The sequence below is a fragment of the Muntiacus reevesi genome, chromosome 3, assembly GCF_963930625.1.
Source record: "Muntiacus reevesi chromosome 3, mMunRee1.1, whole genome shotgun sequence".
NCBI classification, from domain to species: Eukaryota; Metazoa; Chordata; class Mammalia; order Artiodactyla; family Cervidae; genus Muntiacus; species Muntiacus reevesi.
The window spans coordinates 4,129,797-4,155,075 of NC_089251.1; the positions used below are offsets into that span (position 1 = coordinate 4,129,797).

A 25,279-nucleotide genomic window follows, 5' to 3' on the forward strand; every position below is an offset into this window, starting at 1 on the left:
CTATACAATAAGACATTGTTGCTTATCTGTTTTATGTACATCTGCTAATCCCAAACTCCTAATTTATCCCTCCTCTATCCGCTTTCTTCTTTGGTAACCATAGGTTTGCTTTCTATGTCTGGGAGTCTGTTTCTGTTTTATAAATAAATCCATCTGTGTCCTATTTTAGATTCCACATGAAAGTGATATCACATATTTGTCTTTCTCCACCTAATTCACTTAGTATGATAATCCATAGGTCCATCCACGTTGCTGCAAATTGCATTATTTCATTCTTTTTTATTGCTGAGTAATATTCCCTTGTGTGTACATATATATGGGTTGAGAAGATCCCTTGGAGAAGGGAATGGACAGTATTCTTGCCAGTATTACTTCCACGCCAGTATTCTTGCCTGGAGAAGTCCATGGACAGAGGAGCTTGGCAGGCTACAGTCCATGGGGTCACAAAGAGACAGACAGGACTGAACAACTAGCATTAACATATATATATATATATATGCCACATGTTCTCCGTCCATTCATCTGTTCATGGACAACTAGGTTGCTTGCAACTAGTGCTGGACAACTAGGACAACTAGTGCTGCTATGAACACTAGGATGCACAGGGTTTTAACAATGATGGGATTGAATTGATGTAGAGGCAGAACATACCCTGAGAATCCCAGAATGCTGGTTACTGCTGTAACATCCTATTTACAGATGAAGGAACAGAAGTCCTAGAAGGAAAGAGCGTTGGAAATGAAGGTGTGACTAAATGCCCGGGTGACTCCTGGCCAGGGTTCCTCCTGGACACCATGCTGTCTTCAAGACGCTGGTGACCAGAATGGGCCAGGCTAGTGACCACACAGTGGGGACTCTGCACTGCAGGCAGTCTTGGAGAACCTCAGAGACTGACTTGGGTGTTATTTCAAAGTGGGAAGAAGGATGATGTACAGATAATTAGTCAATCTAGCCCACGAGTGACTTTCCAATGTGTCTCTAGTGCCACATTCCAGGTTTTGAGGGCTGATGAACAGAAATGCATTTCCAGTAAGAGAGTGGTGCATACTATTTGAGGTCAGGGAGATGGGAAAGCTTACCAAAGAGAGGATGCTGCATTGAGCTTTGATGAACAAGTAGCTTTTACCAGGTAGGATGGTGAGAAAAGGCAGATGGAAAAGCATACAAAATTATGGTGGCGGACACTGTGGGAAACACACACAGCAGTTAAAAAAATAAACATAGAATTCCCATGTGGTCCAGCAATTCCACTTGTGGGTATCTATGCAAAGGAATTGAAAGCAGGAACTCAAGCAGATGTTGCACACCCACATTCATAGCAGCGCTATTCACAATAGCCAAAAGGTGGAAGCAACCCAAATGACTATTCTGAGTGGATAAACAAACTGTGATATAGTTAGGACTATTCTTTAGCCTTAAGAAGGAAAGGAATTCTGATCCATACTGCAGCACAGATGACTCTCAAGTACATTATGCGATGTGAAACAGGCCAGACACAAAAGGACAAACACATATTACAGGTTAGGAAACTGCTGTGCTGGACATTTGCTGCTTTTGCCTGCTGTTGTGTTCTGTTCTCATCCTTCTGGGTCAGAACCCCTCTTGCCACATCTTTTCCACCATCAGCCCATATAGACTGCGGAGCCTGATTCCAAGCAAGTTCCCTCCAACAAAGGGCCATAGGTCAGGCCTGACCAATCAGAGCATCAGAATCCCCTGGCCTCAGTAATTGGTGCAGAGGCAAGATATGGTGACCCAGGCCTGGCCAATCAATGTATTTTGCAATTTCTCCTCGCCCCTGTGGTTGGGTCAGGGACAAGCATGGTACTGAAGTCAGACCAAAGAATCTTAACCTCAAGGCTTTTATAGTTCTTTTCCATTGAGGCCACTAAAAGCACAGGACCTAAGGATGCAGCTGTCCCTGGCCATTTTGCCAAGTGAGGAAGAAGCTTATCAGAGACTGGAGCCAAAACTGGGAAGCACAGCCAAGTCATGGAGAGACAAACATGACATTGCCTGATTGCCTAGATCCAGCTATGCCTGAAGCTCTTCCCTTTCACTCATGTGAGCCAATAAATTACCCTTAAAAAAAAAACAACACCCAAGTTGTTCGAGTTGAGACTTGATTACATGCAACCACATTTTTTTTATAGAATGTCACGCATTCCAGAGTTGGGACATGGGTCACACGGCTGCCTCTGAGCCAATCACCATGAAGGTGGTTTGTGAAACACGCTGATTGGCCAGGCCTGGATCACTCACCCCTCCCTGGAGTCCAGAGTCCCGCTCCCACATTGTTCCCAACCATGAGCAGCCCGTCACTGCCACGGTGAGGGGATGGAGCCTTGGGTACCAGCCATCTCACCGTGCCCGGATCCCAAAGGTCATATTTGGAGGGAGGGAGGGCGGTTCCTTCTTGAGGCGCCTGTCATCCTGGTCACTGATGCGGATGTCGTTGAGCTGACGGTAGTGCAAATTCTCCCGGGCGGTGACCAGGCCAGCCTTCACTGCCCCTCGGTTCATGGCGATATAATTCCGGGTCAGCTCGTGGGGGCAGGTCGGCTGCTGTTTATACACGTTCCAGTGTCCAATGGCTGAGGGCAGGGAAAGACGAAAGTCAATCAGGGAAGTAAAGCAATCGTGGCATCTCACTGGGAGGAAACTGGGGCACAAATATCTTTCATTAACCCAGAACCGACTGAGGGACAGCCCTGCTCGGCTCCCTGGAAAGGGAGTGGTCAGGATTCCCAGATTCTAGATGGTGCCTCAGCATCCTTGGCAGGCTGCAGTCTGTGGGGTCACAACGGGTCGGACACAACTTAGCGATTAAAGAAGAGCAGCAGCAGGCCTCCTTTGAGCGATCAGAGGGCTGGTCCTGACCCTGTCCGTGCTTGCAACTCAGAAGCTGCAGAACACAGACAGTCTCCTGCCTGGGGACAAGGCTCCGCACGGTCAGGGACCCTTGCTATTTCTCTGACACGTTCAACCCGGGCCCTGTGTGGTCCTGTCCTTCTCGGCTAAGCCCAGACTTGGAATCGTGCTGCAGGGCAGACCCCCGACCCTTTTCCTGGAGCGTGGCCAGCTGCCATGTGGCCTGGCGAGAGGGCCGAAGTCCCTTTGGCGACCGAGGACGCTTGCTCACCTTCAGGGACCCCTCCATCCAGCCCCCGGATGTAGAGTCCGTAATTAAAATTAATTCCGGGCAGACTGCAGCTTCTTTCCCGGGGCTTCCCGAGCTCAGCCTGTTGGGGAAGGACAGAGAGCACAGGTCAGGAGTGGGATCTCAGACCCAGGGTGTTACACTGAAATCAGCGGCCCCAGGACCTGTGGGCGATCGCAGCGCGACCGGGGTGTGGGCCGCAGACGACCCTGAGACGAGCGCTCAGCGCTGTCGGGCGTTGAGACACACCTTGGGGAAGCCTGCCTGCTGGCCTCCTGCTCAGGGGCCCCTGGTGGTAGCAGGTGGTTGGGACCCAGGCCCCGAAGGAGGAGGCGCATTTATGAGGCAGGAGAGCGGGGCACAGTCCCGCACCAGGCGGCCACACTTGAGGTCCAGCCCAGATCCGCCCGCCCAGTGCTCCACATGATGTATCATGGAGATGGGTGGGAAGACCTGGCTCACGGAGACTCCACTGGGGCCACCCCCAAGGGATGGGGCTTCTTCGTCCCTAACCCTTCACTCCTAGCCAGGACCCTCCAATCCTTGTCCCTGGAGCTGCCTGAGGGTGGGGCTGCGGTGACAAGGCCCACTGACCCTCCCGGCAGCAGGACAGCCATTCTCTTTGCGTCTTGGGTCAACCCCTCCTTGACCCCCCAGAAGGGTTTGTGGGGATGAAATTGCTCTGTGATCAACCACATCAATTTCCCCATTGTACAGGTAGGGAAGCTGAGAACCAGAGCGGCAGGACCACGATTCTCGGCTTCTAAAGGACAGGGCCGGGTGTCACGTGCAGGTGCATTTATACATTTATTTATTTACTTATTTTTGACTGTGCTGGGTCTTCATTGCTGCATGGGCTTTTTCTCTAGTTGCAGAGGGCCGGGCCATGGGCTTAGTGGCTCTGAAGCATGTGGGATATTCCCAGACCAGGGATCGAACCTGTGTCTCCTGCATTGGCAGGCACATTCTTCACCAGAGAAGCCTGGTCTAAAGATCCCTCTTAAGCACGATGCCTGTGCTGCCTCTCTGTAGATGAGCAGCTAGCTCCCTGGGCGTAGGGGTCCTTATGGTCCTTAGAACGTTACCGCTCTTGGTCAGTGGGCCCCTGCTGAGGTCTGGGTTCTCCATCCACATCTCTTACTTAGTCCTCACGGCAGCCCTGTGAGGCAGCCCATCGCTGTTCCCATTTCTCAGATGGGGAAACTGAGGCACAGAGAGGTCAGACAGGCATGAAGCCACATGGGAAGAAGTGGCAGAGCTGGGGTTTGAACCCAGGGTGTGTTCTCCAGCCCACATTCAGATCCGCCTGCTAAAGAGGTACCAACCAGGGGTGCGTGGCTCCCAGTGCCATCAGGCCTGGGGGCCGGGGACTTCACCGAGCTGGGTGGGTGCAGCTGCTCCTCGCACCCCGCGGGCCCCAGGCTCCCAGTTGCAGGGTGTTACAGCCCCCAGGACATCACTGCTCCAGCCTCGCCAGACTGTCTGGTGGCTCCGCCCTCACCCTTTCTCCTGTCCCCCGTCAGTCTCTGCCCCCAAAGCTCGGGCTCCCAGAGACCTGGGTGCATAAATGTGGATGATCCAGGACCAACCATGACGGCTCATCACTGCCTTTGGAATGAACCCCTCCCTTAGCCTGGCGGTCTGGGCCCTGCACTTTCCAACTCTGCCTGCCTCTGCGACTTTGCCCCCCGAGTCCCCACTGTGGACCTCAGACATGGGCACAATAGACCCTGAGGGGTCTGCAGGCGTCCCAGCCACTTTTGCTCCTGCCTGCCTTCCCTTTTCTGGTTCTTATTCTTCAAACTTACTGGACTCCTCCGGCTCACAGTGGCGTCTCCCTCCTCTGGCTCCAGTAACTCTTCCTATATGTTCTGTTCATTTGGATAAGCTTAGAACTTCAGTGACCTCAATTTCTAGGAATGCACATGCAGGCCAGCCGGCCTGGATTATAAATTCCTATGCATCTAGAACCACGGTTTCTATCAGTTTCTTTTTCCTGGTAGCACATAACCAATGCTCACTAAACCTGAGATTAAAAACTGACTCCTCTGTGAAGCCCTCCTGGGTTGCCCTCAGTGCAGACAAACTTCCTTGTCTATGGCCTCATATGGCCCTGAGCTCACATTTAGGGTGGTCCAGTGGTTAAAGAGTGTGCTTCCAGTGCAGAGGGCATGGGTTCAATACCTGGTCAGGGAACTAAGGTCCAACATGCAGCATGGCCAAAAAAAACAAAAACAAAAAAACCAACATAAAACAAAAACAAGAAACAGAATTACACACTAGAAACAGTAGAACTGCTTCAGTGGGGACGGGCTGTGACAGTATGGGGCTTGGTGAAGAAGTCAGTCACAGAGGACCACATATTGTATGATTTTATTTCATGAAATGTCCCGAATAGGCAAATCCATAGAAACATAAAGTGGATTAGTGGTTGCCCACGGCTGAAATGGGGAAGGGAATGGAATGATTTAGGGGTGATGGTTAAGGGGTATGAGACTTCTTTCAGGGGTAATGAAAATGTTCTGAAATTGATTGTGGCGCTGGTTGCCCAATCCTGTGTATATGCTGAAAGCCATTGGACCGTATACTTTAAACGGGTGAATTGTATAGTATGTGAATTATAGCTCAATAAAGCCATTAAAGATTACAAAGTAGTGTAATTGGGTTATTAATTGTGTGGTGATCAGTTTAATGTCTGTCTCCCTTGGTAGACTGTCCGCTCAGTCTTTCTTTCTTCTTTCCTTCTCTCTCTGTCCCACCCTCCCTTCTTTCCTTTCTTTCAAGGTTGATTATTTTTAAAATAGACTGTATTTTTAGAGCAGTCTTGGGCTCACAGCAAAACTGAGCAGAGATTCTCAACACACCCCATAAGAGTATTTATTTCCACCCCTCCTTTGCAAAGAGATCAGCAGAGAATAGATACCAGTAAAGAGGGGTTGATCAAGTGAATGAATGAGCTGCCTCCTTGGAGACTCTATCAGTTCTTTGCTACCCACCACCTCACCATTTTTCTTCCTCTTCCTTCTCATCTTCGATCCCAGGCCTTGACCTTCCCCAAGAACTAGGAGTTCTGAGTTTCAGGCAGGGGCCTCAGCTGGGTGGTTTGTTTCGATTTCCTTCTACATGATTCACTCTGAGCTGCAGACAAAGCCCTGGCTCCTCATTTGTTTATGAAAATGATCTGCCCTCTCCGGTGCCGGCGAGGGAAGTTAATTAAAACGTGACTTCTCTAGGAGAGGCCCCGCCTCCCTCCCGCAGGTGCTGGTGGGCCGACTTCCAGCTGGCAGAGGCTCGACAGACAGACTCCATGGCTGCCACTGGGAAGGGGGCGGTGGTGAAAGAGGCAGGGAAGAAGCGAGTGCCACCATCTCCACGCTTTTTAGTGATGGTTGCCCAAGAGTCAACAGCAGCCAAAAACACTGAAGCCTTGGGCTGCAAAAATCATCCCAATGGGAAAGTCACTCATTCATTTGCTGCACAAATATTTATTTTTAATCTCCTCTGCACCAAGCTCTGTGCCAGGAGTTGCAAGGTGAACAAAGAGCCCCCTGCCCTTATGAAATTCATTATCTTGCTAAAAGGACAAACTGAAGAAGTAATGACAACCAAAGGCACCAGAGGGTTTGATAGAGGAGCATAGATTGCCTCTAGCTCTAAAAATGTGTGAGTCTATAGAGTGAGAGAAGGTATTTGCAATACATACATCTGACACAGAGCTGTTATCCATCATATATAAAGAGCTGCTAAGGATCAATAAGAAAAAGGCAGGTGATCCTATAGAAAGATGAGAAAAGACTTGAACGGTGGTGGTGGTTTAGTCACTAAGTCATGTCCAACTCTTACATCTTGTCCAACTCAACCACATGGACTGTAGCCCGCCAGACTCCTCTGTCATGGGATTCTCCAGGCAAGAGTACTGGAGTGGGTTGCCATTTCCTTCTCCAGGGAATCTTCCCAACCCAGGAATCAAACCCAGGCCTTCTGTACTGCAGGCGGATTCTTTACTGACTGAGTTAATAGGCACTTTATTAAGAGAATGTCAAGGTGGCCAGGACCCCTATGTCAAGGTGCTCAGCCTCTGAAAAATGCAAAACAAAAGCTCAATGCAATCGGTAAAGACGTGAAGTAACCAGAACACTCAAGTACTTGGTAGGAGCATAAGTTGATACAAGCACTGCAGAAAACTGTTCAGCAATACCTATTAAAGCTAAACATATACCTATGGATAACCCACCCAATAATTCCCTCCTGGACACCCAGTGGGAATGCATGCCCACGTCCACCCAAAGAGATGTCTGAGAATGCTCACAGCAGCTTGATTTGTGATAGCCAAGCACCAAATGGCCACCCCAGGGGGATAAAAACGTGGTGGCAGATTCATTCTGTAGAATACTCTATAACAGTGGTTCTTAACTGTGGCAGTTTTGCCATCCCAGAGGACATTTGCCTGTGTCTGGAGACATTTTTACTTGTCACAGCCAAGGAGTCAGTACTGTCCTCTGTCCAGTGGGTAGAGGCCAGAGATGCTGGCAAACATCCCAAGATGTGCAAGACAGCCCCCAACCCCAACAACATAGAGTCATCTGGCCCCCAGGCCAGTGGGTTGAAGAACTGCCCCACAGCAACAGGGATGAAAGATGAACTCTACACAACCACGCAGGTGGCTCTCACTCAAAGTGTGGGGTGAAAGGAGCCAGACACACAAGTTACACGCTGCTTCACGTGGATGAAGTTCAAACACAGCATGACTAACATCTGATTTTAGAAGTCAGGAGGGTGGGTGTGTTTGGGGCAGGGACACTGGCTGTAAGCAACACAAGGAAGTGTTGGTCCTGCTTGCCTACTTGACGTGGGTGCCCTACAAGGTTCTGCCCGCTTCCCTCCTGCAGAGACTGTAGGTCTGTGGTCATGGCCACACGTCGCAAGAGCAGTGGGTTCCTGATATTACCTTCATGCTTGAAATCCTACCTTTGGCAATTTAATCCTTTAGGTTCAGGCTGTGTGTCTCAGAACACTTGCATTCACATATAAACACCCTAGTTGTTCAAACGCTCAGTCGTGTCCGACTCTGTGATCCGATGGACTGCAGGACGCCAGGCTTCGCTGTCCTTCACTGTCTCCCGGAGTTTACTCGAACTCATGTCCACTGAGTCAGTGATGCTATTCAACCATTTCATCCTCTGTTGCCCCCTTCTCCTCCCGACCTCAATCTTTCCCAGCACCAGGGTCTTTTCCTCTAGGGAAATACCATAGAGGAGCAGCATATTCACCCATTACCAGCTCAGTTGCCCAATGAGATGGGCTAACTGGGCCCACCCTGGTGCCACCACTGCCAACCATGGCAACATCATAGTCATGGTGACAGCGGGCCAGGCTCCATGGGGATGCTTACCCCTCCTACCACCAACAGTTAAGGCAGCCCTGCAAACTACACAGCTTTTTGGGTGGGAAAGGGAGGCCTGGACAGCTGGACTTGTTTGCCCAAAGCTTCACCACTAATGAGAGGCCATGGCTGAACCTGAACCCACATCGGACTCGATGTCTTTGCTGCCCCTTGGCATTTAGCATCAGTGGCCCGGGACTCTGATTGTCTTTTCCTGTGCACAAAGTCAGCTCCGCAGACTGGATTTTGCTCATGTTTGCACGATGCCCTCCACACACACAGAGGACATGAGTAGCCTTCTGTCCAGGAGAGCCTGGGCACAGGCGCCGTTTACTGTATAGGCTGGGGGTGATGGGAAAAGCCATCATTTCAGGGACCTGGACTTGGGACAGCTAAGTCACGCCTGGGTCAGAGCTGGACAGGAAAGAAGATCCAGCTCTTGGGTCAGCATTTTTGGGGACAGCCGATCTAAAAACAATTCCAGTGGGGCAGCCAGGGAGAACAGGGGTGCTGCTGGTTCTTTGAAGCAGTAAAAGGACCAGCCAGAGGTGGGTTGGCCTGGCACCGACTCTGGGCCTCCCTCCCCAGCTTGTCCAGAGGGGTTTTCTGGAAGCCTACAGAGAAAAGCTGCCTGACAGAAGGGTCTGCAGTTCCCTGGGCAACTCAGGGGATCGGTAAAGGACAGACAAACAGGTGCCCAGAGGAGTTCCTGATTCTGAACTTCTAGACGTAGGCAAACAGGTTGTGAAGCTACTGAGACGTGGTCACAAATCAGCTCTGACTGGACACTTGAGTAAACCAGGCGGTCTGCACATTCAGCCCAGAATAGGATGAGAGACGGCGGTCAACTGGGATGTTCAAAGGCCCTGGGGCAAATGCGCAGGCGTTGGGCCATGTGAAGGCAGAGAGCACCTGCCCCACAGGGGTCCCCAGAAACCACCTTGTTGTCTTTATAACAGAAGCAAAGGAAAAAACAAATAAGAGCAAATATTTACTGAGCATCTGCTACATGCAAGGCTCAAGTTACACCCTGTGACCTTGCTCATCAAGCCCTTTTATCGAGCGCTTCCTGTGTCCTAAGAGCTTGTTGCACTTCTCCCTGAACTCTCCCAACCCCACTGGGAGGGTGTTCTCCCATTTGACAGGTGGGAAAACTGAAACTTAAAGAGGTTCCTACTTGCCCGAAGGCACCCAGGTGGAAGTGTGCGCTAAGTCGCTTCAGTCGTGTCCAACTCTGTGCGACCCCATGGACTGTAGCCCACCAGGCTCCTCTGTCTGTGGGATTCTCCAGGCAAGAATACTGGAGTGGGTTGTCAGGCCCTCCTCCAGGGGATCTTCCTGACCCAGGGATCGAACCTGTGTCTCTTACGTCTACCTGCACTGGCAGGCAGGTTCTTCACCACCAGTGCCACCTGGGAAGCCCAGTCAAGGGAAGAGCTGCAGTTAACCTCGGCCCTCGGACATCACACTTCTGCACTCACCCTCAGCGGCCCCTCACAACCGCTCTGTAAGGGGGGTCACGTTGTCCCCACTGGACAGATGGGGAGATCGAGGCTCAGAAAGGGATGGAATGGCAGAGTCCTTTCATTTCCCACCGCCCTCCCCGTACCGCCCTGCGATGCTAAGCCCTCCTTGTATTTCTCATTCTTAGCGCTGACTTCTAAGGCATCTTGAAGCGCGACACTCAAGGTCTTTTCCGAGGCACGCCTTCACTTTGCACAACGGGGCACTGTGAAGTACTGCCAGCTGTTCGGGTCCGGCCTCTAGCGGGAATCCCTTGTCCTCGTGGTGGTTCGGCTCAGGAGGCGAAGGCGGGAGGCGAGTCCCCGCTCTGAGTCTGGCCACCCTGCCCTTCTCAGCCGTTTGCAAACTGCGCCTTTCTCGGAGGTTGCTCTGTCACAGACTGCTTTGGCTGGCATACAGCTCTGGGTGACAGCTGTCCCCATCAGCAGACAGCTTCATTAAACCTCATTAAGATGTCATCCCTCGCCGCCTTGTCTCTCATCTCCCAGCTCTAATTAAAACCATCTCGCTCCCGTCCCAGGGGGGTCTTGGGATTCTCTGGGCTCCTTGCACGGCCGCTCCTCTCTGCTCCCCAACATCGAGAACCGAGCCCTGGAAATCCGCGCTGAGACCCAGGCGGGGCAGGCAGCCCCTGGCCCAGAAGGCCCCTCGGAGCGGCCTGTCGCCAGCCTCAGGACCGCTGGGGCTTTCCGCAGGCAAGTACAGGTGGCGAGCAGGCTGCCTCCGGGGTCACCGGAGACCCAGGAAGGAAGTACCCGGGGACAACTTCCAAAACAGTGACCCGGCCTTACAATTCGAGTGTGACGATTCTCCACCCCGTACGCTCATAAAAAGTCCTTAACTTGCCTCCATTTCTCACCAAAGAGGTAAAAATGGGTGGAATTAACTAGCTTTGCTTCTTGGACCATCTAAACTGGATCTGTAATTTCCAAGAGGGGTTTTCTGCCTGGGAGCTCGATGCCTGAGTTCCAGACCAGTCTTAGGTGTTCATCTACGAGAACCGAGCCCCCTAGGGGAGTCACTCCCACCTCCTGGCAACCACAGAAGGCTGTGACTCATTAACCCTCTAGTCCAGAGTTTCAACTCAACGAACGTTTGTGCGACAGTTGAGAAGCCTCCACTCACTTTCCCGCATCCTATTAAAGTGTAGTTCTGTGAAATCCCACGGTTATTGCCTGGTAGTTATTAAATAAATATCTGTATATGGCTCTGCCCACACCCGCGCACACACACACATCCCGTCTCACTCGCGGAGGGGGAGTTCATTATTGTAAAACAACTTAAGATCCTCGAATGAAAAGCACAATATAAATGCAAATTGTGATCACGATTAGCATAGAGGATATTTATTTATTTCCATAATGAGAACCTCAGATAAACAATCATGTGAAATAAGGTGCATTATGCATCAAAGGACCCCGGCGTCGTCTTAGAAGCCGGGTTCTTTGAACCGTGTGTATTGTGTGAGCGGCAGTTGAACATCGCATAACGATACTAAAAAGCCACACACCAGAAGACCACATCCATATATGATCAAAGACATCTGAAGTAACGTTAAGTGAAAAAAAAAATCAGCGGGATTCAAAAATTTACATATACTGTTGTTACGAATACCTAGAAAAGAATTCATTGAAAAAAAAATACTGGAAGTAAACATAAGAAGGTGTGTGTGAGGGTATGTCCTTAGAGATGGGGCCTTTGGGGGGGGCCAAGGGTGGGGGCTGGGTATTGAGACTTTATTTTTATAATTAAAAAGGCAGAGTTAAAGCCAGTTTCTATTTTCTGTGTTCCCTCCCGCCAAGCATCAGAGTTAGAGTTCTCCTGGGTCATCACCACTCTGGTGCACATGTGCAGTGGAGGCTGAAGTGGCTTCGCCCAGTCAGGGGAGGAAGGCAGGGGAAAGGGGAGCCCCAGGCCCATAGGAAGATGTGGAAAGCCAACGTGTTAATGTCACAGCGCTGAGGCCTTGCCCTGCCAGTTCCTGTGTGACCTTGGGCAAGTCACTTGACTTCTCTGGTCCCCGTGGCTCACCTGTAAAACCTCCCTGACGAGGACCGGAGCCCAGTAAGCCAGCGGCCTCCGCTACTGCTGTCGTTGTTGGTGTTTCTGGGTCAGCGCACCAGCTCAGGTCAAGGGGCGGGGGGCGGCCTGGGCAGTGCAGACACCTCTCCGGGCCCCACTGAACCTGCCCGGCCATCCCAGGGCCCCGCCTGGTTCCCATGCCCCAGGGCTGCCTGTGCTTCGCTGCCTGCTGGGGCTCCTCTGTCGTCCTCCCCCGGGGCAGCCCTGGCTCCCTTGGTGCTGCCAGAACCCTTGCTGCAGCTGATGTACGGCCCCTGGCGTGCGAGGCGGTCACGGTGATAGGGCCCCGGCGTGTCCTCCCCTCCCCCCTCGACAGCTTGAAACCAGGTCCTTCATTTGCATTTACATGATCTCGCTGTGCAGCTTATGAGATCGAGAGATTTATTTGCTACTTAGCTTGATGTTTGATTACACTCGGAGAAGGCAGCGAGCGGCAAAGTGCACGGATGCCTTGCTCTGAGCCCACGGCCTCGGGGGGCCAGTAACTCAATAGCGGATTTAGGTGGATGAGGGGGAAACGCTCTGCGTTTCAAAAAAGGCAAACATGAGAGGTTGGAAGGAACAAACACCATGATTTGGACTTTTTTTTCTTTTAAAGTAATGAAAATTGCCTAGGTATCCGCTGAGATCATGAACAGACCTGAGCCACTGTCAGGAGGCAGCTCACTGTCCTGGGAGAGCTTCCTCCTGGGCAGCATCAGAAGCTCCCTCAAGAGATGCTGCCTCTGACGTCGGGAGGTGGCGGGGATGGGCTCCTGCTTACAAGGACGGCTCTTGAACGGGAACGTCCGGGTCCACAGGGGCTCTGTCAGCTACACCTGTGCGGTCTTGACGCAGCCTCTCAACCTGCCTGCACCCCAAGTTCCGTATCTGTAAAGTGGGGAAACAGCACCCCATTTTAGGTCTGCGGCTGAGACAAGCAGATGAGATGCTCTTGGCACCATGGTGGATAAGGAGCGGGTACCTGATAAATGAAGCTGTTACGGGCGTGACTGGCCACTCTCTGAAGACACAGGGGATAAAGCCAAATGCCCCGGTGGAGAGAAATCACCGGGTGTAGGGCTTTGCTAAGTGTTACTCGCCTGTTTTGTGATTTATCTGCCGTGTAGGGTTTAATCCCAGACTCCCAGCAGTCCAGCTCTGGGAGCGCACGGCTGGGGAGAGCTCCAGGAAGGCAGACTCGTTTTCCTGATGGTCTGAGTTGGGCGTAATTAGGAGCATAGATCTGCTGCTGCCAGTGTATCGCTCATTACATCCCAACTCCAGACAGAAATCATTCGGCACCTTACTGGGACTTTACAGTTTGGTGTTTACAGTTTGGGGACTTCCCAGGTGGTCCAGTGGTTAAGACTCCGTGCTTCCACTGCAGGAGGCACAGTTTGGATCCCTGGTTGGGGAACTAAGATGCCTTATGCTGCAGGGCATAGCGAAAAGACACAAAAAACCCAGAACAACAAGAACAACAACAAAAAAAAATCCCCACAAGTTTGAGGCCAAATGCACAGGTTGGAATTCTGGATTCTCAACTCTGTGTGGCCTTGAACAAGTCATTGAATTTCTGAGACCCCGTTTCCTTACTGATACAATAGTTACAGTGGGAACACCCAGCTCGGAGGGTTATTGGAACCTTTCATAATGCAGAGGGAGTTCTTAGCAGAGGGCCAAGAAAGTTCTCAGTAAGACGCAGTCATACAGACTCCTCTGGTGGTCCAGTGGTTAAGAATCTGCTTTGCAATGCAGGGGAAAGGGGTTTGATCCCCGGTCCGGGAAGACCTCACATGCTGCAGGGCAACTAAGCCTGTGTGCCTCGACTACTGAGTCCTCTCTCTACAGCCCCTGGTCCACAACTAGGGAAGCCCCTGCATGGGGAAGCCTGCACGCCATAGCGAAGACTGGCCCCCATTTGCTGCAACTAGAGAACGCCTGGAGGCGGCAACGAAGACCCAGCACAGCCAGAATAATTATTTTTTAACAAAGAAGAAACAGTCATACTAGCTGGCGGACGTCATTAGTCTATCCACTGGGTGGACTTATCAGTGACTTTGTCTCTATTTGAATAGAAAGCTAGATTAATAAATCCCTTGACGGTGCCTCAAAAAATTAAATGTAGAATTGCCATGTGATCCAGCAATTCTGCTCCTAGATATAATCCCAAAGGATCTGAAAACAGGTGTTCAAACTAATATATGTACACGCATGTCTATAGTAGCATTATCCTCCAGAGCTGAAAGTTGGAAACCACCCAAGTGTGTAACACCAGGTAAATGGAAAAAGTGTGATCTATCCATACATATATAGTAGAATATTAGACAGTCATACAAAGGAATGGAGTCTTCATATATGAATGATCCTTGAAAACACAGGTTGAGGGAGAGAAATCAGATGACAAAGGCCACATAACATGTGGGTTCATTTACAGGAAACATCCAGAATAGGTAAATCCTATTCTGGATAAGGATAAGTGATTGCTGGGGAATGGGGGAGCGGAGAATGGCAGTGATTGCTTCATGACTATGGGATTTCCTTCTGGGGTGATGAACATATCCTGGAATAAAATAGAAGGAGTGAGTGCACAGCATCGTAAAGGTGTTAAATGCCACTGAATGATACACTGAAGAAATTGGAAATAGCTTTATATAAATTTTGCCTCAATAAAAAGAAAAATTAATATGTCCATGCTGGGCTGGATGAAGCACAAGCTGGAATCAAGATTGCCAGGAGAAATATTAATAACCTCAGATATGTAGATGACACCACCCTTATGGCAGAAAGTCAAGAAGAACTAAAGAGCCTCTTGATGAAAGTGAAAGAGGAGAGTGAAAAAGTTGGCTTAAAGCTCAACGTTCACAAAACTAACATAATGGCATCTGGTCCCATCACTTCATGGCAAACAGATCGAGAAACAGTGGAAACAGTGGCTGACTTTGGTTATTTGGGCTCCAAAATCACCGCAGATGGTGACTGCAGGCATGAAATTAAAAGACGCTTACTCCTTGGAAGGAAAGTTATGACCAACTTAGACAGCATATTAAAAAGCAGAGACATTACTTTGTCAACAAAGGCCCGTCTAATCAAGGCTGTGGTTTTTCCAGTGGTCATGTATGGATGTGAGAGTTGGACTATAAAGAAAGCTGAGCACCAAAGAATTGATGCTTTAGAACTGTGGTGTTGAAGAAGACTCTTGAGAGTCCCTTGGACTGCAAGGAGATCCAACCAGTCCTTCCTAAAGGAGATCAGTCCTGGGTATTCATTGGAAGGACTGATGTTGAAGCTGAAACTCCAATACTTTGGCCACCTGATGCGAAGAACTGACTCATTTGAAAAGACCCTGATGCTGGGAAAGATTGAGGGCAGGAGGAGAACGGGATGACAGAGGATGAGATGGTTGGATGGCATCACCGACTCAATGGACGTGAGTGTGAGTAAACTCTGGGAGTTGGTGATGGACAGGGAGGCCTGGCGTGCTGCAGTCCATGGGGTTGCAAAGAGTCAGACATGACTGAGCGACTGAACTGAACTGAACTGAATATGTCCACAGGAAGGTTATGCCATGCCTCTCATCTGGACAATTTAGGACATTCCTCTCTCTCTCTTCAGGATGGGAAAGGAAAGAAGTGCAAATGAAGTGGCCACTGTCTCAATGTGGGATCATGGACCACGTGGTTGAAAACATCACGTGGCTTCAAGGAGGTGAGACTGGGTGGGAGTGGATGCCGGGGCTGGGGGACCATATCCCACCCCGATTGCGTGTCTCTGATGGTCTGCAGGCTGTGAGCTCGGGCAGGTCTGTCTATTAGGCGAGTCTTAGAGCTCCACAAACACCTCTGCTTGAAGGCCAACCTGAGGACCAGTGAAACTGGTTGGGCTCCGTTTTGCAAGGTATGCTTTGGCTTTGGGCACTTTTGGAAGGCCACACTTGACAGAAGGAGTGGTGGAAGGGAGAGGGAACGCTGGGCTGTGGGTTTGGAGACCTGGATATTCATGCCTAGCTCCTCTGTGCTCCCTCCTCCTGAGGCCCCATCTCACCTGTTCCTGGGACCCTGGAGGAGGTCAGAGAGGAGGTCAGACAACCTCAGGTGGATGCAAACCTGGAACACAAAGCCTGCATCCTGAGCCGGCCAGGCGGCCGCTGGGAGGGATGTTCTATTTATGGGGGGCTCCATGTCAGTCTTCTTTGAAAGAAAGGGTTCTTCCATTTTAAGAAAACATGAAATTGCTCAACTAAGGTCATGCAGAGGTCCTCTCCTGGTGTAGACAGGTGGGATCGGAATCCAGGCTCTGATCCTTCTGCCCTCTTTTGAGTCTCAGCTCCTCAACATTTGTGAAACGGGGACAGTCGTCCCCACCTCAGTGAATAATGACAGGATTTAGATGAGACGACAGAGGAAGGTGCCCAGGCGTGCCCGGCACGCGGCAGGGGTGCCCACCAGCGGGGAAGGGCTCCCCCTTTGCCCTTTGCTGCCCACACGCCACTGGCTTAGTAAAGGAAGAAATGCCGCTGGGTCGGCTTTGAAGTGGCACCAAGGAGGGAAGGAGCCAGGTTCCAGATGGTGGAGAAGCAACAGAATAAGAGTCCGCCTCTACCTTCTCACATCTGAAGGCGTAAGGAATAAATGGCATCTTCATTTGGTCATTCGGTCAGTTCAGCTACTAAGGGTCAAAGCCAATGGTCTGTGGAGAAATCAGATTTAAGAAAGAAGCTCCCTACCAAAAGGAAAAAAAAAAAAAAGAAAGAAAGAAAGAAGAAGCAAAAGCAGAGAATGATCTATGTACTTTTCAAAACTTAAAACAGAAATCAAAGGAAAATGGAACTGTTTTAAGTTTTGACAGCTGCAGGGATCATTCTGTTTGGTTACTCTATTTATGTTTTCATTTTCTTTATAGATTCATTGAAAATCGCATCATGTAATAGGGAAGAAAAATGTTCAGTGTTTTCTCCCCCCCACCCCCATAAACCCTTGTTCTTTCCCAAGAACAGATGAAAACGCCAGCTCCAGTGACTTTTGTTTTGATGTATATTTCATAATATCTCATTGATTGTAAGTTTTATTTCCATGTCAATAGAAAAAACCTGGTATTGTAATAAGTGAGAAGGAGTTTAACACAAAATGGCAGCTGACCTGTTAGCACAGCAGATCGCAGGAGTGGAGGAAGGGGTTCTGAAATGAAGCCGGTTAATAAGGACGGCTGTCGATTCCAGCAAAGCTGGGCGGCTGGAGAACAAGGTCCCACCTCGGCTCCGTCTTTGCAGCCTTGGGCCGTTTTCTGGTGGGTTCTGGGTTTCCGGTTTATAAGAGAGGTCAGGCTGGCCTTAAGCAATGCTCTTTTACATAGCAGAGGTGGCGGAGGCCACTTACAGGGCATAGGGCACCATGCTTGGTACTTGGGAGTTTTCAGAGATGGATGATAACCTAGTTGTAGAGGAAGGAAAAAAGACACGGCCATGGGGAAGCATTAACCACGAGCTTTGATGGTGGGGCTTGGACAGGAGCGAGAGCGGGAAGGGGACGTATGAAGACGATGTGGGGGCTTATGCCCGAGGGGCCACAGTCCAGAAAGGGGGAGCGCAGGGGAACTCTGGGATAGAGGGGGCTGGGAGAGGGGCTCAGGCGTCCACGTGACGTCACTGAGCAGGGCAGGGAGTCTCTGGGTCTGAGAGCTCAAAGGTCAGCTGAGGCTTGGGGGTCTTATGACCAGGAGGCTGTATCTTATCAATGACCAGATACTGGTGTAGTATTAAGGGAATTGCAAAACGGGCAGGTCCCCAGCGCTAAAAATCTGCCTGTTTGGGCTAGGTTGGGGCTTCCCTAGTGGCTCAGTTGGTAAAGAATCTGCCTGCAATGCAGGAGACCCTGGGGCGGGAAGATCCCTGGAGCAAGGAATGGCAGCCCACTCCAGTATTCTTGCCTGGGAAATCCCATGGACAGAGGAGCCTGGTGGGCTACAGTCCACGAGGTCGCATACAGCTGGACTTGACTGAGTGACTAACACTTTCACTTTCGGGCTAGGTTCTCCAGGAAATTGAGCTCCTAGGGAAAAAGTAGAAAAAGCCAGCCTTGCCCCACTGTGAGCCCGCAGGAAGGTAGGACTTTCTGGATTCAGCGGGAGCAGTGGAATCAGCAGTTTGCTGCCTTGTGTCCATGACAAGTGTGCAGCAACCAAGAAGGGTAGGAGACTGAAGGCTAATGGGGAGGGCCAACCTAGGAGGGCAGCCTGGAGGAGGTTTCCCCCTCATTCTTGGGCCTCCAGTGTTCCTGTCTGTAAATGAGGAGGGAGAGCTAGCTGATCTCTGAGCCACTCCAGCTCTGCCATTCTCTTTTTGGAGCAAGTTCTGAATCCACATCACCTAGACCCGTGTCATCTGAGTCTTTTGTTCGGGAAGGCTTTGGGGTCACGTCAGGCTGATCTGGGCACCGCTATTAAATCTCCCATTTGCCAGTTCCTCTCTGAACACCACCCAATTCATAGGCTTGGTGTGAGCAGAGACTATTCAGACTATTCAGTTTCCCTCCCATAACAAGCCTCACTAAAGCTTGGCAGTAGGCTTGAGTGGCGATTGTTATTAGAGAGAGCGGATGCTATGTTTGACACCTCCATCAACAGCATCTGAGCCTGGGGACCTGCCCACCAGCACTCAACCAGAACGACCAGAGCAAAGTCAACTGGGCTGCCCTGGGATGGACCTCCACCCTTGCCTCTCAGACCCAACCCGCCTGCCACTCTGAGGCCCCTCCCCGGGTTTGTAGGAAATCCTCTGAATGCTGAGCCGCACCACATACAATGGATAGAAAGGATTTGGAGAATGGGATGATGAAAACCGTGGATCAGCCAAACCAAGCCCCATCCTCCAACACCCTCCCAGGCCCCCACCCCCTCATGTCTACATCCACAACTGAAAATTGGAACTGCCAAGGCTCTGTGGTTGGGAGTGGGTGGGGAACAGACCATGGGAGAGAAGATCTGAGCTGAGCAATATTAACCGCTCAGGATGAGAGACTGTGTGATAAATGATTTAATGGGTGGCTTCAGAGATGGAATAGGGCTGCATAACTCAGGTGAAGATTTCAAATATATGGCATAATTGCTACATGTGAAGTCTGTTTGTACTTAAGCTTTTAGTCCTGGAAATTACCAAGCTCTGTGCTGCTCCTACGATTAATCATTAAAGAATTAAGAGTGAGAATACCCATTATTGTAAAAGACTCGAGTGAAGATGGTCTTGATCCAACTTATAAAATAGACAGATTTGGTGCAACTGAATAATTTTCCTCTTCTCTGCACAAAATCAGGAATGCTAGTCATACTCAGCGGCTGGGGTGAACGCTTACAAACTGGTATAGACCAGCCCATAATTACCAAAATGGGGAAGAAAAAAAAAAGAACAGCATTTTGTAATGAATGACAAGCTGCTGAGCGGAAATCTAATTTGGTCTAATTAAGCAGCCTTTTGTGAGGATTTGTCTTTAGATGAAAAGAGGGAGCCAAGGAGATCTAAATGCAAATGAACTCCATCATTTTGGTTTTAAAGGGCTGGGCTGAGATGAGCGCCTTCATGCCCAGCCTTCCTCTTCATTAGATTATAGTCCTCTCCTTGTCACCTCCAGCCCGCACCAGGCCCCACCTGCCTCGGAGGAGCCTCACATTTCCTGTCCCTTGCCTCTCATATCTTTTCAGATAGGGTGCCTCGTGTCGACAGAGCTGTCAGGGAGCTTTTGCTTATTCAGGAGCAAATTTTATTTTGCCCAAAGTAATAAAAGCCAATGGGGTTTTGCTTATTAGAGAAATCTGCTGCTGTTCTCTGAGGGTGCGTCTTCTGAAGTCTGGAGGGTTGAATGCACACCCAATGCTGTTGGCACTGACAGAGTGACTGGGAAAAAACCAACCCTGCAGCTCAATCTGCAAGGTAGACCAGATATCTGCCTGAGTGTCCCTGGCTGCTCTCTGTTTGAGGGCTTGAAGTGGGGGGGGGGGGGGCACCTCTCTAGACAATCACAGGATCAATCGTCTGACCAGGTGGGTTCTCTTTGGCCCACAGAAGATTACAACACACACCTATCTTGCCCCACACAGAGATACTGGCACAAGCCCCTTGGCCTCACGCAGATACTTTAGGGGTAAGCAGAGGCCAAATGCTTGGTTGCTGTTCCTGCGTTCACAAGATAGTCCTCAGGTTCAACAGTTCACTAGAAGGACCCACAGAACTCAGAAGAGCCATTCTACTCATGGTTGTGGTTTCTTACAGCAGAAGGAACTAGACTAGAATCAGTAAAGGGAAGAGGTGCCTGAGACAGGGTCCATGAGAGACCACTTGTCCGCTCCTGGTGTTAGGAGATGGAGCCTTTAGAAGGTGATGAGGTCTTAAGGGTGGAGCCCCCATAAATGGGATTAGTGCCCTTATAAGAAGAGATCAGAGAGTCAAATATCTGTAAACCAAGAAACATACACTGCTGACCCCCACAACTATGAGAAGTGTTTGTTGTTTAAGCCTCCAGGTCTTGTTCTAGTAACCCCAGCTGAACAGTACAAGTAGCCACTGTGGGCTGAGCAATTACTATGTGCCTGCTGTCTTGGTCAAGGGTCAGTGCTTGACACCTGCCGATTCCTTGATCCTTCCTGACCTGATCTTTCATTTAAACTGTACTTAGCCTCCCCTTCTCCCCTCCCCTGCTCTATGGGTTTTTAAAAAATTCCTTTGGCCACACTGTGGCATGCAGGATCTTAGTCCCCCAACCAGGGATGGAACTCCTGCCCCCTGCAGTGGAAGCACAGAGTCCTAACCACTGGATTGCCAGGGAAATCCCACCAGCTCTGTGTTTTACTGATAAAGTTTGGTCATCACCTTTCTTTCCTCCCTAACATGGGAGCTTCATGAGGCAGGGGTTATTTCTTTTGTTACTGTTGTTCACTGCTCTGTCTCCATGCCTAGAATAATTCTTCACACATAGTAGATATTCGATAAATCTTCATTGAACAGGGATTGAATGAATTAATTCTCATCATAACATATGAGGCAGGGCTCCTCTTGTCCCAGTTTTACAGATCAGTGCTCAGCAAAGTTACATTGAAGGACAGGGAAGCCTGGCGTGCTGCAGTCCACGGGGTCGCAGAGTCAGACACAACTTAGCAACTAAACAACTGAACAACTTTACGTGCATGTCCAGGGTCACTCAGCTAATCGCCAGAGGCAGGGCTGGGAGACCAGCGTACCTGACGCTGGGACGCCCTGGCTGGTGCCTCTATGATCTACTACAGTCTTTTTATAGTCCTGGGACACAGAGAAAGCCATCAGCTTGATAGGAGGTAAATGATAGGGGCTCTTCGTGGTTCCGACCGCCCCAGGCCTGAGAAAGCCAATGTCACAGCACAGACAGATCAAGAAGTCCTCTCTCTTCTCCTGAACCATCTTTTCTGTATTCGTTTCCTGTGGCTGCTGCAACACATAGCCACAAACGTGGTGGCTTAAAAACAGCAAAAATTTGCTTTTGCTGAGTCCTGAAAGCCAGGAGTCCAAAATCAAGGTGTCAGCAGGGTTGGTTCCTTTGGAAGCTGTCAGGGAGGATGTGTTTCATGCCTCTCTCCCAGCTTCTGCGGGCTATTGGCCATACTTGCATTCTGCAGCTTGCAGGTGTATTACTCTGATCTCTGTGACTGTTTTCACATGGCCTCGATCCCTCTGTCTGTGCCTCAAATCACTCTCTTCTTTTTCTTCTAAGGACACCAGTTATTGGTCTAGAGTTTCACCCTAAATCCAGCATGGTGTCATCTTGAGATCCTTAACTTGACTACACCTGCAAAGACCTATTTCCAAATAAGGTCACATTCACAGGCACCAGGAGTTAGGACTTGGACATGTCTTTCGAGGACATATCCTGTTACAGCATGACACAGCAGTACCATCCAACCATCCATGCTGACTGGCAAGGGGGGACACTGTCATTGCCCAGCCTGGAGCTAACAGCATGTCATGGGATTCCCCTCGGTGCTAAGTGCTGCATCAAACGAGCCAGACCTAATGCAGATCAAGACTGCAGTGACATACCACCTCACACTGGCCAGAATGGCCATCACTTAACAGTCTACAAATAACAAATGTTGGAGAGGGTGTGGAGGAAAGGGGACCCCCCCTACACTGTTGGGGGAAGTGTAAGTTGGTGCAGCCACTCTGGAGAACAGTATGGAAGTTCCTCAGAAAACCAAAAATAGAATTACCCTAGGATCCCGCAGTCCTACTTCTGGGCATATCTCCAGACAAAACTACAATTTGAAAAGATACAGGCATCTCAATGTTCATAGCAGCACTAGTCATAATAGCCAAGACATGGAAACAATCTAAATGCTCATCAACAAATGAATGGCTAAAGAGGCGGCACATATAGACAACGGAGTGTGTGTGTGTGTGTGTGTGTGTGTGTGTGTGTGTGTGTGTGTGTGTGTGCCCGAGCGCGCGCACGTGCTAAGTTGCTTCAGTCGTGTCCAGCTCTGGGACCCCATGGACTGTAGCCCACCAGGCCCCTCTGTCCATGGGATTCTCCAGGCAAGAATACTGGAGTGGGTTGCCATGCCCTCCTCCAGGAGATCTTCCCAATCCAGGGATTGAACCCACGTCTCTTAAGTCTACCGCACTGGCAGGCACGTTCTTTACCACTAGCACCACCTGGGAAGCCCCATAAAATGGAATACTACTCAGCTGTTAGAAAGAATGAAATAATGCCATTTGCAGCAACAGGGATGCAACTAGAGATTATCATACTAAGTGAAGTAAGTCAGAAAGACAAGTACCATACAATATCACTTCTAGGTGGAATATAAAACATGACACAAACGAACCTATCTACAAAACAGAAACAGACTCTCAGACATAGACATCAGACTCATGGTGGCCAAAGGGGAGTGGTCGGGGGACAGATGGAGGAGGAGTTTGGGGTGAGCAGATGCAAGCTTTTATATATAGACTGGATAAACAACAAGGTCCTACTGTATAACACAGGGAACTATATTCAATAGCCTATGATAAATCATAATGGAAAAGAATATTTAAAAGAATATATATTATACAACTGAATCACTTTGCTGTGCCGCAGAAGTTAATACAACATTGTACATCAACCATACTTCAATTAAAAAAAAAATAGATGCTCGGGACCCACATCCCTTGGGACTGATCTCATGTGTGAATCCCTGACCACAGCTCATGAGGAGATGAGAGATGAGAGCTTGACCAGAGAGTGGTAGATAAGCTAAGTTCTGGGGCCTGGAAACCAAAGGAAGCTCCCCCAGGGGAGACTTCTTGGGGGAGATTTCTCATATCATGTGGTTTGTGATGTAGCAAGGGAGGGGTGAGTGGATTCTTCCAGCAGTGACACATGAGGGGCATGTGCAACATGCAACTCCATGGACTACACAGTCCATGGAATTCTCCAGGCCAGAATACTAGAGTGGGTAGCCTTTTCCTTCTCCAGGGGAGCTTCCCAACCCAGGGAGCAAACCCAGGTCTCCCGCATTGCAGGCAGATTCTTTACCAGCTGAGCTACAAGGGAAACCAAAAACTTATGTGACTGGGGGGAAATGGGAGTGCAGAGAGGGATAAATTGGGATACTGGGGTAGACGTCTATACACTACTATATATAAAATAGACAACTGATAAGGACCTACTGGATAGCACAGGAAACTCTACTTAATACTCAGTGATGACCTATATGGGAAAAGAATCTTAAAAAGAGTGGATACTTGTGTGTGTAACTGATTCACTTTGCTATATACCTAAACTGACATAACATTGTAAATCAACTATACATCAATAAAAATTAAAGGGGGGGTGGGGAAGAGAGAGAGGGAGAAGGGCAGCAGAAAATGGTCCAGCCACCCTGGGGAAAGATGGGTAATAGGGCCAGAGCTGCCAGGCTGTCTTCTTTATGGAGTCATGGATGGCTGGGTGTCAAGGGTGGGGTGGGGCGGTGACCAGTCCTGTGGTTTAGGAAAGTGGCACCAGTGGTGAGTAGAGCAGAGACCATGAGAGAAAGCAGGAGATGAGGGCTCCCCAGGAGTCTGGCTCTGCACTCCAGGGTTGGCCCGGGAGAGGAGACAAGACCAGAATCCAGAGGACAGGTGTCAGGACCTTCCTGACTCAGTGTCAAGGGGAGACATTCACGTTCTTCCCTCCTAAGTGTCTCCAAAGATGAGTCAATGCAGAGAAAGCTGCCGGCTGCATTGCACATGGCTTCTGGATGCTTCCCGCCCCTCAACTAATCTTTCTCCTTGCCCACCTTCCCTTAATTTCTTCAGTGACCACAAGTACTGGGGAGGTTCAAAGTGGACCATCTGCTCAGCCCCCAAGCGGTCCTCCTCCCCACCCCTCAGCTGGGAGACTGAAGCCAGCCTGGGGCCCATGATGTTCCCTCTGTAGACGAGCCTTAGAACAAAATTTAAATCTATGCCCTGGCCTAGATGTTTCTATTCCCCACACCACATGCTTCCAGCCAGGCTGGGCTGTCCCAGAAACTTTGGAAATCTGATTGTCCTTTTCAGAATATCAGAAAAGTCTGATTTTTTTTTTTCACTGTGCTTTGAGGTTTGCAGGATCTTAGTTCCCCAACCAGGGGCTGAACCTAGGTCCCCAGCAGCGGAAATGCCAAGTCCTAACTACTGGGCCACCAGGGAAGTCCCAGAAAACTGATTCTTAAAGGCCAGGGACAAGCTACTAAGGGGAGTTCCAATATTTTCCTGAAAGTTGAAAAGCATTCTTTCCCCCGCTGAAGACCATGGACTCAGCAAAAGCTGCCAGCCGGTAGCAAAAGTCTTCTTGTACTGAATCACTCCCTTTCCAACAATAAAATAGTTAACATTTTCTGTCTAAAATGATGTGCTTTCTTGATGTAAAACCATCTCAGAAGGATGGAGCATCTTTACCATTCTACACCCCAGAATTCCCCTTAGAAATCAAATATAATCCTCTTTAAGAAGCTTTAAATAATTTTGAGCTTTCTTATTGACTTATTAAAATGCAGCTTAAAACACGTCTTCAATGCAATCCTTTTACAAGGGTCAGGGATAGAAAATTTGAAGAAATATGATTAGCAGATCAGTTGGAAAGACTTAAGTACTCAGCTGCAAGTTTGAATATTTCAAAGAA

At 49.7% G+C, this 25,279-nt stretch overlaps 1 protein-coding gene across 1 annotated transcript in view; it reads right to left on the reverse strand.

Annotated features, from left to right (window-relative positions):
- CFAP77 (cilia and flagella associated protein 77) overlaps positions 1 to 25,279 on the reverse strand; it is a 146,670-nt gene that overhangs the window by 56,878 nt on the left and 64,513 nt on the right. The window contains exons 2-3 of the mRNA XM_065927106.1: positions 3,143 to 3,242; positions 2,366 to 2,594 (exon numbers count right to left, since the gene is read on the reverse strand). Coding sequence (XP_065783178.1) covers positions 2,366 to 2,594; positions 3,143 to 3,242 — 329 coding nt within the window. The remainder of the gene's footprint in view (positions 1 to 2,365; positions 2,595 to 3,142; positions 3,243 to 25,279) is intronic.